Raw genomic sequence first — 17589 nt, 5'->3', positions numbered from 1 at the left:
ACAAGGCTAGCTTTCCAATTCTTAATTCTTAATTCTTAAAAAATGACTGATTATGTCTGCCTACGTATTCCATCTCCTGAGGTTGGAATTGTACATCACTAATATAAAATAATAATTCTAGAAGCAAAACTAGATGGTCACTCACGGGTGACAAATCAGAAAATTTACTTAATCTGCTTCAGAATCCAATTGATGAGTCTTAAATTTTATTTAGCGCTTTCACTGTCATTACCTTGGGGTTTCATTTTACAATGACAATGTCATAGAATAACAATTGATTTTGGCTGGAATACCAGTTGTTCACAAATATTTTTTTTCTCTCAGAACTTTCCCGTCAATGTATTGTTCCAGCCAAAGGTTGGCTGTAGATTTTGAAGTGAAAATTGAGCATTGCGCTATCGAATTTGAAGAATTAATCCTTTGAAAACAAATTGTGATTACCAATGTGAAGAATCATGCTTTCAGTTAGGCATCTCCATTAACTTGAATATGGACAGAATCTTATTCTCTGGTTGGAACTAGAGGCAACTGTGCTTAATTAGCTCAATCCACTTGAAGCAAGTTTAGACTGCCCCTCACTCAGCATTATCCACCTGTGATGACTTCTTCTGTTTTTTTCAGGTGAAGGACAGTATGGGAAAGTTTACACGTGTATAAATGTGGATACTGGTGAATTAATGGCAATGAAGGAAGTAAGTTTCTGATTGTCACTGGGTAAATATATTTAATAAATATTGGATAACAACAACTTACATTTATGTTGTGCCTTTCACGCGGGACAGCATGCCGGAGTGCTTGAAATACAAGGACATCTGCAAAATTCTAATGTTTGAAACAGAAGTTTTGGTCTGATTGTTTGGAAATATGCTGGGATTTCTCAGCTCGACTCTGCATTTTTCATTTAACCCTACATTTGTGTGTTTTGCAATTCCTTAACAAACAGGATTAGTAGATTGGCATGGTGGACTGGATGGGATATTCCCTCTGGTGAAAACAGAAATATTGTAACTAGAGTAAAAGTTTCAAACTCGTGATTATTGAAATTGAAACCATCTAACACCAAAGTGACACTTCTCAATGTCTTTAGATCAGATTTCAGCCGAATGATCATAAAACCATCAAGGAGACAGCAGATGAATTGAAAATCTTTGAAGGTATCAAACATCCAAACCTGGTGAGGTATTTTGGGGTAGAACTCCACAGGGTAAGTGGTATTTAACTCTTCAATCATACAGCAGAAACGGTTAAAAAATATATATATTCAAAAAACTGTTGTTTGTTAGGTTTTGGCAATACTTGCAGCAAAGCCTCGAGACATTGTAATTTGAAATGTATCTTCCACTGTTGGAATTTGTTTGAACCTGTGCCAAGTAATTTGATTCAACTGAATTTCTCTTTGTGCATTGTCATATCAGATCTCTGCTGTGGGAGCTGTGTGACCTCAGTGCCCTCAAGCTATGGAAGGAAAAAACGGGCAAATGTTTTCATTTTTGACTCCTGCCCAGTGATAAAACACGCATGTGTATACACACATACAACCACACGCATGTGCATTGCAGCGACAACAACAAGAAGATTACATTTGTATAGCGCCTTTCACATCGGGAGGACGTCCCAAGGAAGTCCCAATTGCACATACATGTTCAAGCACACAAATACACATGCCCTTGCAGGACGTATGCTCATGTGGATGTTGGGCGAGGATAAAATCTGTCTCTGGGATTTCCATGTGTAGGTGGGATACATGGAAATCTCAGCTTGGTTTGGATACTCGTAAGCTGGGTTTCGATGGGTTTCCGCACGTGTAAGACACCCAGCTGAGCAAAAAAAAAACTGGATGTGCACCCTAATCCCTTTAATGATTTTTGAAAGTTGGGAAGGTATAGAAGCACAAGGCTGTAACACTAACAGTCGCTGTAAACAGGTAGTAATGATATCCTGAATTGTCTTTTATTTGTGTTAATATTGCAAATAACAGATGTCACTTTAAACTGAATAAGTAACTAAATGCTTCTAATGATAATGAGTGAGCTACAGCAGCTGTTACTGTATCCATATTTTCTGCATATTACCTTGTAAGTAGCCCAGCCACACCCTTTCGACAAATATGAACCTTTCCAGTTTAAATTTCCAACGCCATCATGATTGCATAAATATTTCTTACTAAATTTAGGTGCAATTAACCCAGAGAACAAGTTCCAGACGACCTCAATGTATTTAAGTAGCCATCAACTAGCTCCTAACTAGTGAAAGACCGATGCAATCTTCTATAATAGGGGATGAATACATTAGATTAAAAATAGTTACAGCTGTACTGTCCCATTTCAACACCCTGACTCCTCCTAAAAATACTTACCATATAAGACTGCATGCACTTATTAGTATATTTCCAATCTAATAATAGTTACCTTATTATCATTAATCTTATATTCTGCGACCATAGCAGCCTCTTTACCTTTAGCCCTAAATGGTAGCTGCACCCAACTTAAGCTGCAGTATTGGGTGGGAGAAGGAAGGAGAATTTAAAGCCAGGACGTATGTATATATTACTTAGGATAGATACTGAGATAAATAACTATTATGTGTTCTTTGGGGGTTAACATTTTTTAATTCTCAGCAGTAGTCTGGTTGTAGAATGCAGTCTGACAATGTTTCCAATTTGCTTGGCACGCTGGTTCTCTTATCTCTGTGACTGTGCCTCAAGAACTTGCTTACTCCACATGTCCTGTTCGCAGGGTTTGTGTGTGTGTGTTCAGCACCTGGTGTCTTCAGTTTTGATCAGGACAAACCTGGATTGTGTGAAGAAGGCTTTTAACACATTCGCTTTAAGAGCTTGCAGCGGTGTTTTCCCCTCCTCGTATCTTGGAGCAATAATGCCAGTCTCTACGATCATATGTTGACTGGTGCTCATTGCAGCCTCACAATCACTGTCTTCTCTGCTGTAATGTGAAGGCCTGTAGCTTAGTGTTTAGATCACTCGCCTCAAAAGCGTTTGATTCCCGGACAGGGCAAAACATTGGGCAAGTTTCCTTACTCCACACGCCTCTTGTTTACCTAGCAGTAAGTAGGAACCCATTTATTACTCGATTAGCGGATCACTTTTCCGGGGGTAATAATCTCTTCAAAATAAATAAATAGTAATAAATTTGGTCACTCAATCCATGACTGCTTGTGGGACACTGCTTTGCGCAAATGGCTTCCGCATTTCACCCACAAAATACACAATCAATTCACTCTACAGTATATTTTGTGAAGTGCTTTGAGACGTCTCGAAAATGTGATAAGGGTCTATATGAAATGCAAGGATTATTGTTATTGTTGTCAAGCACTTAAAAAAAACATTCTTTAAGTGAAAGATGTTGTATATAAATGCATGTTATCGTAATGACTCCTATTAAAATACAAGTTTAGTTAGATGGTAATGTTCGTTTTCTTTTCTATTCTTCCCCCCACCCCCCCGGCCTATTTGTTATAACAGATAAATTGATAGCTTATCTGTTCTGTTGTCATTTAATAGTTTCTGGCTTGTTATTAAGCTGAGCAGTTATCTGCATTCTTTCCATTCAAGTTGTCAGAAATGTTCAGTAGCTGTTTGCTGTCGATAGATTCCCCAAATACGACATCTGTGCAGTCAGAGCCCTCTGTGTGGAGAGTCTCATTCAGGCTCTTTTTGATTCCCAAAATATGTAGTCTGGAGAAATGTTCCAAATTGTTCCTTTTTAACTGTCTTTCTGTGGGTGAGCAACCCTGCGTGAGTGGCGCTACATAAATGCAAGTTGTTGCTGAGACCATTAGCAAGTGAGAGAAACCTGTGTACGATTCCCAGGCAGGCGAAATGTTGGGCAAGTTTCCTTTGTTTACTTAGCAGTGAGTAGGAACGTGGTTGCTAGTTGATTGGCAGATCGCTTTTCCGGATAATAATTATAAATTGGTCACTTTCAATTCACGACTGTTTGTGGGACGTTGCTGTGCGCAATTGGCTGACTTGCATTTCCTACCACAAAATGTACAGTCAATTTTACAGTATATTCTGGGAAGCGCTTTGATACGTCTCAAAGACGTGATAAGGTGCTATATCAAATACAAGAATTATTTAAGGTGTTCTGCCCGTCCTCCCAGATATGGTTTTCATTTTAGTTTCAATGTTTGTATTATGAGCAAATGTTTGATAATATTGTACAAATCCACGTCTGTTATAAGTATACAATGCTGTCTGGCAGTCTTACTTAACAAACATGTTTATCTTTAAAACAGGAAGAAATGTACATCTTCATGGAGTATTGTGATGAAGGTACACTGGAAGAGGTAGCAAGGTTGGGCCTGCAAGAGCACGTGATTCGATTGTACACCAAACAGATCATCACTGCTATCAATGTACTACATGAACATGGGATCGTGCACAGAGATATTAAGGGTAAACATTTGCCGGGCTAAGGTTGTATGCTGTTAAGTCTATTTACTGTTAAGACGGGCTTTCACCTTGCATTGAATGAGGATGTGATCGCCCTGCCGTCAAACAGCTGGGGAAGTCCAGTGTGGTATTAGCTCACCTGTTCACCTGCTAAAAGATGTGTATTGGGTTTGTCCTTTGGAGTCGCTCTGTGTCCATTTTAAATTTCAGGATATAAAAGAAAGTTGCTTACAGAGGCCAATGACCACCCTACCCTGCTGTCAGTTACTTTAGAACAAAGCCACAGCCTCTTAATAGGAACCTCCCTGGCTTTCCTACCTGCTCTACATGCGCTACATCACTTTCTGGGGGTAATAATCCCTTAAAAATATAACAATAATAATTTGGTTACTTCAATCCATAACTGTTGTGGGACACTGCTATGCACAATTGGCTGCTGCATTTCGCCCACAAACTAGAGTCAATTCACTTTACAGTTTTTGTGAAGCGCTTTGAGACGTCTCGAAGATGTGATAGGCGCTATATCAAATGCAAGGATTGTTATTATTATTTGGCTTTGGCTTGGTTGAATCACGTCTTAAAATTGCATGGACACAGTTTGCCTGTGCAGTAGAAGGAGTTCCCAATTCAGTGTGTCAGACCGAGAGGCGGTTCTGTTAAATGTTCTTATCAATTAGGGAAATATTATTGTAAAAGTTCATGAGGTTTCAGGTGAGGTTTGTATCTGTCACTATGAAGCATGTTGCACTGAAGTTTGATAAATTGCGGTCTAATTAACAGGTTGGGTTAGCAACATGTCCTCCATTCCTGGGTTGCACTCCGATGAAGGGTGCTATATAACTTGAGTTTATATAGGGCCCTTCATATGGGATAGCGTCCCGGAGTGCTTTGACTTGCATATAAATGCAAGTTGTTGCAAATGCAAATGTATAGATGGACTTTACAAGCCCCCGTAATTGTGTGTATGTATAACAGCGAATGAAAAGAATTCCAGCTGACGTTGTTAAAGCACTGAATCCCAGAGGATGCATTTGTTTATGGGATTTCCTAACATTTCTTGGGTCTGTTTTTTTTCTCTTGATGTATTTGTTAAAGGTCATGCTACGTGTCCTCTTATCCAAACATCAGCAGTGATCTGTTTATGTAAGGTTGAAATTTAGACAACTTATAAGAGAGTCTCGTTACAGACTGAAACTATAATGGGCAAAGCTAATTTTGATTCTTGTATGGTGAAATTGGTTCTACAAAACTCAAATGGTTGTAGTGTAAGATTATTTTTTAACAAGGAGGTATCAAAGTATTAGAATGAAGCCAATGCAATTTTAAAGTAGCAGCTAATCGTTATTGGAAAAAACAGAGAGGAGGAAAATAACTTGAGCTGATAAATTGTAAATGTGAGTGTATTGTATTGTAGAGCTTTAGTAATTAAATGCAAAAAACCCCAGAATATATTTTGAAGGTCCTTCAGTGGGTTGCCATTGCTACAAATCTATGCTTCATACCATGCCTGAAATTCAGCTCAAACATCTTGTAAGAATTAGTGGCTAAGGCATTTTTTTACATGGTCTGTAAAGCCAGCGTATATTGTAATATTCAGGAAATGGATGACCTCAGCAGTAAAACCGCATTGACGCCATGTTGGCAGTGGCCATAAGAGGAGTCTTGGGAGTTTTAAAACTTTTACTACACAAGATATCCCAGAGATGTAGAGATTTGACAAACAACATCTGTAGCCTTGTTCCTAAGCAATAAGCAATCAGTTTACCTCACGATAAACAGGAATTTAGAGAAGCCAATCATTTTCCCTGTTAACCATTGGGCCAGTAAGTCAACACAATTTTTTAAAAAAAGCCATTCAGGCTGGTAGAATTCAAGATCTTTGTCCACGCGCTTCCCCCTCCCTACCATCATGGCCACCGCCCCCCCCCCCCAGTTCAGGTGCAAGTCAAGACTGTCAAGCACCTTGGAACATCTTCCCAAAGTGAAAGTATGAATGTAAATTGTGTTGCCTTGCATTTTAAGATTATACTGACTGGAACTAAAGTTGTTTTGCTGTTTAGCTTGGATCAATTGGGTAGCGCACTTGGCTCTGGGTTTGTGAATTCAAGCCCTCATTCAAGCTCACAGTCTTAAGCTGAGACTCCAGTGGCGTATTCACTGCAGATGCCATGCTTTTCTTCCACTGTTTTGGCAATAACTCTCCAGACAAATTGGTCATGCACCTCGTGGTTACCATGTTTGCCTACAAAAATGGTCATTATTTTGGACAATAATTAACTGTAATAATTAGGCACTATAAAAATACATTCTTTTTTCTGTTTACCACTTGAGTATTCGATCACCACAGCAGAGGAGTATTAGCCTGCCTTTGCAGTTATAGTGATTTTACTGAATGATTAATGTAATTTAATGCAACCATTAGTAGCTTCTGCTTTGACTCAGCCCTTTGTAATAGAATTGTTCAGATTAATTCCAGATGTTAATAGAGCACAGCAGGATTTGAGAAATATGAACATCCTGGTCAAATAGTGTTACTAAATGTCTTGGCAGCAAGATATAAAAGTTAACTTGGTTTTCCCAAATGTTTTGATTAAGAAAACCACTGAACTATACAGACCAGAAAGTCACAGGTTTAAATCTAATCTGTCCTGAGTTTGCTGTTTAAGCAGACTGTGTCTTTGCTAAAGCAATTTTGCTATTGTGATGCTTTTAGTTCACTCCACAGCTGCTTAGCTGATGACAGAATAATGTTCATGTATCAAGTGGTTTGTGGTAGCTTTGCTGACCGAAGCAAGGTCTGAACTGTGATAATTATTCTGAGAAGAGCAAGGATGTAGTAGGGACCATTCATCAGAAACTTGAAACTTTTTTTATTTTTATGTAGGAGCCAATATCTTCCTGACTTCATCAGGTCTGATCAAATTAGGGGACTTTGGTTGTTCTGTGAAACTGAAGAACATTGCACAAACCATGCCAGGTGAAGTAAACAGCACCCTGGGGACTGCTGGTAAGTGAACATGGAGTGGGGTGTGTTTTGGTGGGATGGGGAATGGTAATCTGTTTACCACTATGAATGTGATTACATGTAGATTGGATCTCCTAATTTACTACCCATGAAGACTTGAGTAACTTTAACTGCCAATACTTGATCACTGGGATCACAATCTCACTGGGATAAATCTGTGCCAAATTTCCAGAATTGTGTTTGTTCTTTGCACATAAAATATTTCAATGTATGTCTGTTTGGTTACTTAAGTGCTGATAGTAGGACATTTGTGTGGGGTTGAAACTATCCGACTGAAGAAAAGAGCATGGGAGGACTAGAATGAATAGTTGACCAGTTGGATATGTCTGATATTGTAATGAGTGTTGCTTTTTCAGATGTCCATTGTTACTGTTGAGTCATGCCTTTCTTGGAGAGTTATTTCCATCTATGAACCATTAATTATTTTAATAACTGTTCACCACTGCTTTGTTGTTTTAGGTTTCTTTCATACACTTGAAATGTTACGTTGTTTATTGCATTGTATTTAATATGGATGACTAAACTGGCTCTGAGTCACAGGAATACTCAGTACCAGTGAAAATCATTGCGGTTCATCTGGTCAGTCCCACAATTAAAAACAAATAAATAATCCCAAAGTGCTCTTCATTCTAATATTCTAAAAATGTCAGGCTCAGTTAGTAGCACTCTCACTTCTGGGTCAGACGATTGTGGGTTCTGAACTCTCCAATGCTAAGATCTTTATGCAGCAAACAAATTTTTTTTTTACTATTTGGATATTCAGGTTTAACTTATAGCAAATTAAATTTCTGGGGAAGAAATTAGGTGAAGCAGGGAGAATATCTCCAATTATTCAATGAATGAGATAGCAACTCAATCTTTAGATAAGTTAGCCTGCTGCCCAAAGTGAGAAGGACACAAGTATTTACATGATTTTGTGGTACAAACATGTTAGTAAGAAAATATCAGATCTAGACTAGATAATTCCCAAATATTGGAAAAGAGCAGGCAAGAGTTTTCATGACCGCATTTCTTAAAAAGGCCACCTGTTCTCTTGCTTTAAAGCTTTCATGGCCCCTGAAGTTATAACAAGAGCAAAGGGTGAAGGACATGGGCGTGCTGCAGACATCTGGAGCCTCGGTTGTGTCCTTGTGGAAATGGTCACTGGCAAGGTGAGAAATGCTCCTGAGTGTATACCTGGCGAGAGTGGGCTTCTGTGTATAACGGAAATGTCATCATCTAAAATTTATAGTTTAGAATGCATGAAATTAAACCCCCAGTAAATTGTCTTAATATCTGGAATCCAAATCTTGGTGAATTTACTTGCGCAAGTGTTAGCATTTGGAGATGAGTTAATAATGCACAATGTCCATGTGCAAATAGTCCTTCTGAGTAAACCTTTTTTTCCCCATTTGTCTTCAATTAAAATAGAAATGAAAGGATGCTACAGTTCCAAATATATTTGTATTATGTATATATCTTGAAGACTGCCATTACTTAATATCATAAATATCTTGTAATAAATATGTGTTTAGAGGTGGAGAAGAAAACCATTGCTAAAGTTAAATTGATCAAGGGAACATATTATTCATTTGACACCGGTGATTCATTTGGCTGTGTGATTGATGAAGTAACTTCAAGTTTGAAACCGACTCTGTCTCAAGATGCTTATTGCAAAGATGACAGATGTGGTCTTGAGCAATTTCATGTTACAGGCAGGATCTGTTTATTGATAGTGTTAAAGATTTTCATTACTTGATTTTAATTGTTGTGTCTGTGATTCAGTCGAAAAACTTTGCATCCAGGCATTTAGCCTGCTTTTGTACCTTAGAACAAACTCACTTGCATTTTTCCAATTTCAGAGGCCCTGGCACGAGTACGAACATAACTTTCAAATAATGTATAAGGTAGGAATGGGTCACAAGCCTCCCATCCCAGAGAGGTTAAGCCCTGAAGGCAAAGACTTCCTTTCCCATTGCTTGGAAAGTGAACCAAAGCATCGCTGGACAGCTAGTGAACTCTTGGATCATCCTTTTGTTAAGGTGAGCTGTCAGAGCATTGTAAAGCATCATTGCAAGATTTTTAATGTGTAGCAAAGGCTTGTTATTACCTTAAAGTAGCAGCCAGAATGCAGTTAGTGGATTCAATTGGCAACAGCTTTCTAAATATCTCTCATCCTTATCTCACTGAATTTTGGGGTGCCCCGGTTGGTGCAGTTTCACGGAGCTTAACGATCACTGAATACCATACATTTCCAGGTCTGATTTGTGATTAACGGTGTCCTATTCATTGCACTATTTTAATTTTAAAGGACCTGCTGTCAGATGGAACTGAGCTACTGTCAAATGATGACTGTTCTGAGGTTAATTTAAATCCATGGGTTTTGTAGTAGCAAAATGATACTTTTTAGATATTTCAAACATTCTGCTGCACTTGGCTCTAGTCCCAGTGATGTCTTAGTTATGATAGGATTTTAATGATGCATTTAAGTTGTAAACAGATTAAACATGCTGGGAAAATCCCATAGTCACTGAAACCAGATGTGCTGTTTCCTCTCAAGGTCTACCCGAGGGGAGTGGTCTGTCCATGGAATAATGTTGTGTTAAGTCAAATCATGGGAAAGTAACTTGTGTTAGCTTGAATCCCTGTGGGCAAATTCTGGCTGAAACTATCCTGTGTTCACAGGTTTGCTGTGATGAAGAATGAAGCTGCCAAAACACAGACTCCAGGAGTCTCCCAGACACATGAAAAGCAATCACTACTGCAAGTGACGATAACTGTGCCAGGAAGGTGCCGATCTCTAACACTGTACAACTGAAGACTGCATGAACAGCTACCGAGGGTCACTGTACTGCTGTTTCTGTGAAGCTGATAGGCCAAGACTGCACATGTTGGGCATTTGACTGTCTTGCAATTTAAAATAAGCTGCATGCTTTATTGGAAGTGCCATTACTACTGTACAGACTGTTGTAGTTTCTGCCCCCCCAAAACTTGGGAACTGTAATATTGATCTGTAGTATTTCAATTTTCTATAGGTTCCAAGGAGTTTTTGTGTTGTCAAATATTCTGATTTGTAAAATGTTTTTATCCCGTTTCTTGCGCTAAGCACCTATTTTCAATGTGTAAGAAGAATGCACTGACTCCTGTGAAAGTTTGTCTGCATATCCAAGTTTGTTCTGGAAGGACTGTAGACTTGATTGATGAAATACAATCGTTTTCCAATAAATTCTTTATTTTAGGAAGACTGCGGTGCTGATGTGTGACCAGCCTTGGTTGTGTAAATCTTCTGAAGCTGAAGGGTGTTGCATTAAAACTCAATGGTTCTGCTGTTTGTTGGAATAGCACTTTATTGATGTTTTATCAAATAAGGAAGTAATGTTACATTTGGAAAAATAGTTGAACATACGGTTCAATTCATGTTTGTTGTCCCATCTTGCATTGCCCAAACTGCTGTCCTTTCATATTAGCTGCAGTAGCATTGAGATGAGGGTTGGTGGGTAAGAAAATCTATGGATGTTATATTCAGTATGACTTTTAATGAAGTGCTGCATAAGATTGCTGGTTGAAATAGAAAGGCATAGAGGTGAGGACTTACAAATTGGATCAAAGGAAACCAAGGCTTGCAGTGATCTTATTAATAATAATCCTTGCATTTGATATAGCGCTTTTTACATCTTCTGGACGTCTCAAAGCGCTTCACAGAATATCATGTAAAGTGAATTGACTGTATATTTGTGAGCGAAACGTGACAGCCAATTGAGCACAGCAGTGTTCAGTGGAGTAAGGAAACTTGCCCAAGGTTTCGCCCTGCCTGGAATTGAACCCAGGTGTCTCGCTTGCAAGGCGAGTGCTCTAACCACTGAGCTACAGGACTCCACTATATAAACTATTGTGTTTATGTGTGACTGGACTAGGTCAGAAAGAATCATAAATATAAACTCAATGGTACATGTTTCCAGGACACATCCCAGAGATCGTTTCTGAAGATATTGATTGCAAACTCTTTGGAGGGTTAGCGCACCAGTCAAAGAACAGAATGGGCTTGGAGGTGTGTGTATATATATATATATATATATAGAGAGAGAGAGAGAGAGAGAGCACATTATTGGGGCATGTGGAAAAATTCACCAACAACTTGCAGTTATAATAGCACCCCTTCACAAAGGGTCAGGTCTGAGTCTTTAATGGCAGAGCTTATCATTGAGCTGGAGAAAAGGGAGAAACCTAATGAATTAAAATATGTGGAATCAAAGGCACTCAAATTAAGACAGGAATATAATTGGTGTGTTGTGGCTCAATGCTGGCGCCCTCCCGATCTTAAGGTTTGGACAAGTGATGGTTGAAATGAAGTCCATTGGTAACCAAAATATAACTGATAGCATTACTATAACTAAAAGTAGGGCTATCAGATAGATTTTGCTAATTGTTTTAGAAAATAATCAAATGTGCATAACTAATGATTTTTTATCTGTTACAGTAAGAACCTTCAGGAGTAAAATTAACTTATTTTTGAATTGTAATCACTTTCAATGGGAAAAAAAGGCGAGGCCATTGTTTAACCAGCTGACAAAAATACATTTTTGCTACAAAGGTATATTGATATTATTGTACTACAAAAGTAAAACTTGGATTAAAGCCAAAGTAAATACTCTTCACAGCAGCTAGTTGGTGCTACCATAAATAGTAACCGAGAGGTAAGTTATGCTTTGTACTGCTTGTAGCAATTCAACATCACTTCTAGCAGTGAAAATAATTGGAGACGAGAATTTTATTTCCAGTTCTAATTGCAAAGATGGAGTGAATCCTGTTCACCAGTAACTGCATAGGCCGAGCTTTGGGTTAAGATTTTAAAATATCTAAGAGCTGGTCTAGCAGGAAAGCTGAGCGCAAGAGAACTGCTTACAAACATATTTTAAAATTGGCAGCAGTGCAAACCAATATACAATTGCACCTAATGACATCCTGAACCTACCTGACTTTTAGTGGGTTTGGAACCATATCTGTCCCTTTAATAAGATGGTATTACAATCAATACAGACCAAATTGTCTTGCATGCTTTTGCATCAGAATAATAAAGAAACCACTTTAAATGTTATGTAAAATTATTGTGTACATAGGGAAAATACCTATCAACACTGGTGAATATTGGGGGAGACGAAACTGGGACCCAACCAAATTGCCTGTGGTTTTTGGAAACACTTCTGATCCATTGAAATCTACAGTACAAATTCGGACGAGGCATCATGATTTTTGAGACTGTCACAATAGCATATTTTGTCAAAATGGTAAGTTATGGTTTAATATGCATCCCTTATAAAATATATAAACCAACAGTACTAGGAATCTGTCACAAGCCGACCAAGGGCTCACCTGGACAAATTCAATGCAGATATTTGCAATTATGGTTCCGCTAGGATAGTCATTCATTGACAATAGTTTCAACATTTTATTGCTAAAACTAGCCCAAAATGTACTGTATATCCAGGCATGGAAGCCAAAGAAAAGCTCACCCACCCAAGTGCTGTGCTGCTAACAGTATACTTGAAATGCTAAACCTCAAGTCATGGCACACTTTGGTCCTGTTTGTGCTGTATTATTAGTCACTGCAATAAACTGAATTATTACTGTGTTTTCATTAAAAGTTTCTCTTCCAAGCAGAAAATGCAACTACAGAGACAGGATTCCTTCACAGACAATGGCTTCAACTAGAGAATGTACACTTCATCTCAATTATTGCCACAGCATCACTTGGTGAATGTACTCCTTTGTTTTGGCCATTTTTATTAAAATGTTAAGATCCGTGTAACAAAATGCATTTTCAAATTAATATTTTCCAGTTTACCAACTGTCACACTGTTAACAGGAGAATATCACAATAAAGTTGTCTCCCCATAAATTAGAATACACAACGCAATAAACCAGAAATAGGGGAAGAATGAGGGGAAAGGCAATTTCCCTTCAAAGAAATTCTCATCAAAAGAATTAAAATAGCATGTGTAATACCTGTCTCTGGCAGCAGATGGCACGATTACACCCAAAACATTGTGTGAAATGTACTTATGAGTTGTATATCCCAACTTCACATTTATGCATTTATAAAACACTAAAGAGCATAAACTTTGGAAAGATAGCCTTTCTCCACGCCAAGTTTTATGGGATTCAGCTTCATTTTGCAGTATTTGTAAATTTTGCTAGAAAGTTAATAAATATTTGACTGACATTCTGCATAATCTCAGACATTTACTTCAATCAAATCAGTTTTTTAAGAAGAAGCACCTTTAAACATTTTGTTAACATGCTCAAAGAGGTAGTTGGGACATTTGGAAGCCATTGGTCTGAAAGACCTTGTTTGTGATTTGGGTTTTTACTTCAAATCACTCAGCTAGTAATGTTTCAGCTTGCTGAGATGCAACAATAACAAAACAGCATTTCAAATGCTGTTTTAACTTTTTTGAATGTAGAAATGGACACTTATTTCTCCCTCTGAGCCAAAATTGGGTGCATCATGTGAGGATGGTCTTTTACCACCAATACATTTTGGATGCAAAACATTCCAACTATGTTATTGTAGCAATCAGTTTCTGAAAGCCGTAGTATCCACACACAAATGGGCTGCAATGAGAACTCATCTGTGCATTCTCACCATTTAACAATTTCAATACTTACATTTACACTTTTCTTCTACCAATTTCCCTATGAATAAGACGTTGCTTGTGCAGTAACATATCTGTAGACAAATGTCGAGGGAAGAGAAAGAAAAGTAACCCAGTACATTCATGTATGAGATTAGTGAACAAGTATGTTAAAGCTCTTGCTGTAAACTGACAATATGCAGATGTTCTGACAGGTTTACAGTATTCAAGTCCAGTGAAATTTAACACTAGTTTTGTTTTTTCATCGATCCATGATTTGTAACAATTTTTTCCCTTTATTTGATGAGTTTGCATGTGTCTTTTTTGTAGAAAAAAAACACTGCAATTACATCTCTAAGACTTGCCCACTTTAGTAAGTGAGTTCCTAACTGCATAGAGAATTACTGCATTACTACAACTCATTCTGATACTAATTGTAAAACAAGACCAATATGGCTAGCAGAAGGTGAAGAACTATAGAACACATCTCTCCGTCCATCACCACTGAAACAAGCTGCTGGGCAATCGGCAGTGAGTGAGATTACACTCACCCAACTTAAAAGGTAGTTCAATTCAAGGTACATACTATATCAATTCAAACCAGGATTTTGAAACTAACATTAGATCTACCCACGTGCTTGTTTGCTATTACAACAGGGCAAGCAACAACTAATCTTCAAATGATGTCTTAGTGACATCCCAATGACAATATGACCCATGCAACATAATTTATTGCCAGGTTCCCAAGAGTCCTGTGAGAATCAGAAATCACACTGGTCGCAAGCACAGCAACATTTACTAGCATTGGGTCAAAGTCCAAAGCTGTCTGATTTTCAGGAGCACCCCACTTATTGAAACTTAAGACTCTGAGCAGGCCAATGTATACAGAAATGAAAATACCACTTTTATGCATTGTTGTTGAAACTTAATTTATTACATTTCATCTTCCCTTTAAATTCATATTATTTAACAATTTAAGTTAGAAATGAACTGCAGGGTATTTTGGACTAAATTATTGTTACAGATTCACCCACCATACCACAGTTCATAATCACATTTAAACTCTTTATCCCCATATTTTAGGGGTTTTGCCCCACCCTGAGCTGCTCATCATTCCCCCAAATAAGGCAAAACAAACAGCACATTTACAGACCTCTGCTAACTTTTGGAGTGGGTTTTGCCAGAGCAGCCTGGAGTGAACATCCCCAACAATCTTCCCTCCCTGCAGGGAAAGTGCCTCACCGCTGCTTAGTGCTCACTGCAGACACAACCACGTGGATACAAACCCTAAGTTATTTAAAATCCTTGCCCACTTGGTTCATATAATTTGAAAAATCCCTCCCTCCTCTCTGGGCAAAGTATACAAAATATATTTATACATCAGCACTTAGTAGTGACAAGACACCGCCTGCTTCCTCCCCTCCCACCCCCCCACTTTCCCGCAACAATGACTTATTCAGTAAAATACATTTGAATAAGTTAGAACCACATTGTTAATTTTTAAAAAAAAACTGAATTATTTTGTGACACCAGCTTCCAAAGCAAACTCCAATTAGATGGAAACATTTGTGAAAATACCGCAAGCCACGTCAGATATTTAAGTGACGCTGTTGGTGCAACATTCTTTATTTCCGATTTGACTTTTCTTGTTACTTTGTGAATCCTTCACACATCACATACAGCACCATATAGGATTACCAATCTATCCTTATGTGCAGATGATGTCAACTCTGAAGAGCAATCTGCATGTAGTAATTGAGATGCAGCTTCCCCTTGACCCAATATTTGCCATGACAATCCATCTCCAAAACTATATTTGTTCCCTTTAAATGGTACTACCAATCTCCATTTGCGTGTGTGGGTCATTTTTTCAATTTCATATCATTGTTGCCATAGTTGGAGCCTTTCTCGATCTCGGTCACTCCAATCATCCACCGTATGCCAACAGAAGCTGAGGAAACAAAAGCAGGGTTTTGATGACATTACAATAGTAGCTCAGTGATTAGAGCTCTCACCTCGCAAGCAAGAGAACCTGGGTTACCGCTGGGCAGGACGAAATGTTAGGCAAGATTTCTTACTTGACACCGAGCAGTAAGTAGGAACCCGGTTGTTATTCAATTGCCAGATCGCTTTTCTGGGGGTAATAATCCCTTCAAAAATAATTAAATAATATGGTCACTCAATCCACGACTGTTTGTGGGACACTACTGTGCGCAATTGCTGCATTTCGGCCACAAAATATACAGTCAATTATCGTTCAGCATATTCTGTGAAGCGCTTTGAGACATCTCAAAGTGATAAAGCACTATATCAAATGCAAGGATTATTATTATCATCAATCATATCTACCACAGAAGTCACTATGCAGATCTAATTCCTAAAGCTAGATTCCTAAAGCGGAACCATCACCTTCATAGTACAGAGATATTCAATTGAAAGGTGGTGGTGTAATTTCTCGCTACTCCCCAGCAGAATCGCACAAACAGGCATCTCGAGGTCAACTAAGTACTTGCAGTTTGCTCTGTAACAGTTCACATCAGCTACGTTCTGAGGGACACGCCGAAGCTCAGTTCAGCTGTGGCAAAGGCCAGATGAGGCGTGACCCCAGCCAGAGCAGTTCCTGTACTAACCTCGTTCACCTCGGCGTCACATCCCCAAGAGCCAGGTTCCCTACCCAGGAGAGAGGGAGGTAGCAGGCGGCACTCATTGTGTAATTCAAAAGCGTTCCCCACAAATCTCAATGTATGTAACATTTGCGTGTATGCAATGTCTTTGTAACGTACCAAGAAATGCTCAACCTGTAAGCAAAGAGCATTCCGCCAATCGATGTCTGTCTCTCCGCATAGAGGGGGGAGCAGTAGAGTGCTGTAATGGCTCGCTGTCGTGTAGATAAAGGAGGGCAGGGCCAGGTCTGGCTCACCTGTGTAACTGCTCCATGTAGATATAGGCAGTAGAACTCAGGTGGGAACATCTCAACGGAGGTGCACAGGCTCCACCCCACCGCGGGCTGGATTGTTTTATATTGTGCGTTCTCCGTCATGATGTTCTCAGGTGTAATCGGTGTAAACACGTGTGGTGTTATACCATGTATAGCCGTGGTTAGCAAGAGCACCTGAGCAAGGTTTATGTATGTGGTGCACACCGGGACATTTGAGTTGTTACTGAAGAGCTTCCTGCAAATGTGTGCACACTGCGTGTATTGTAAACCTCTCTATGGGGTGGGGGGGAGGGCACAAAACCCACCTTATAACTGTCCCCCTGTAGAGGACGGTAGTATCCCAGGGTAGGCATCCCTTGGTGCTTTAACCAGAGTGGAGAGCGCAGAGATAGCTTCCCCCCCACAACCCGGCCCCCAGGCCATGAGGGGCCAGATCTGTTGCGTGGTATAATAATTGATTAACGTGTTGCAGTTTCTCTTTTCTGTGAGGGGAATTTTTTTCTGAGACACGTGTAAATATATATTCTATATATCAAATATATTTTGTTTTAAAATTGGCAAGATTGGTGGTCATAAACTGCTTAACCTCTAATACATTTCAACC

The 17589-nt window shown here is 38.9% G+C and overlaps 1 protein-coding gene and 1 non-coding gene across 2 annotated transcripts in view; one reads left to right on the top strand and one right to left on the bottom strand.

The window, feature by feature from the left end:
- Positions 1 to 10746, top strand: part of map3k4 (mitogen-activated protein kinase kinase kinase 4) — a 62332-nt gene extending 51586 nt beyond the window's left edge. The window contains exons 21-27 of the mRNA XM_042332756.1: positions 622 to 692; positions 1088 to 1204; positions 4255 to 4414; positions 7296 to 7418; positions 8481 to 8587; positions 9278 to 9457; positions 10101 to 10746. Coding sequence (XP_042188690.1) covers positions 622 to 692; positions 1088 to 1204; positions 4255 to 4414; positions 7296 to 7418; positions 8481 to 8587; positions 9278 to 9457; positions 10101 to 10121 — 779 coding nt within the window. The 3' untranslated portion in view covers positions 10122 to 10746. The remainder of the gene's footprint in view (positions 1 to 621; positions 693 to 1087; positions 1205 to 4254; positions 4415 to 7295; positions 7419 to 8480; positions 8588 to 9277; positions 9458 to 10100) is intronic.
- Positions 10747 to 13096: 2350 nt separating this feature from the next.
- LOC103176188 lies at positions 13097 to 17410 on the bottom strand. The gene is made up of 2 exons (XR_006084967.1): positions 17291 to 17410; positions 13097 to 15998 (listed from the first exon to the last, which is right to left on the bottom strand). It is a non-coding gene; the product is annotated as a 1-acylglycerol-3-phosphate O-acyltransferase 4 (lysophosphatidic acid acyltransferase, delta) (transcript).
- Positions 17411 to 17589: the final 179 nt, after the last annotated feature.

This window comes from Callorhinchus milii, unplaced genomic scaffold, assembly GCF_018977255.1.
Source record: "Callorhinchus milii isolate IMCB2004 unplaced genomic scaffold, IMCB_Cmil_1.0 Scaffold3, whole genome shotgun sequence".
Lineage (NCBI taxonomy): Eukaryota > Metazoa > Chordata > Chondrichthyes > Chimaeriformes > Callorhinchidae > Callorhinchus > Callorhinchus milii.
The sequence above is the reverse complement of the archived record's forward strand: the minus strand, read 5'-3'. Positions and strand labels throughout refer to the sequence as shown.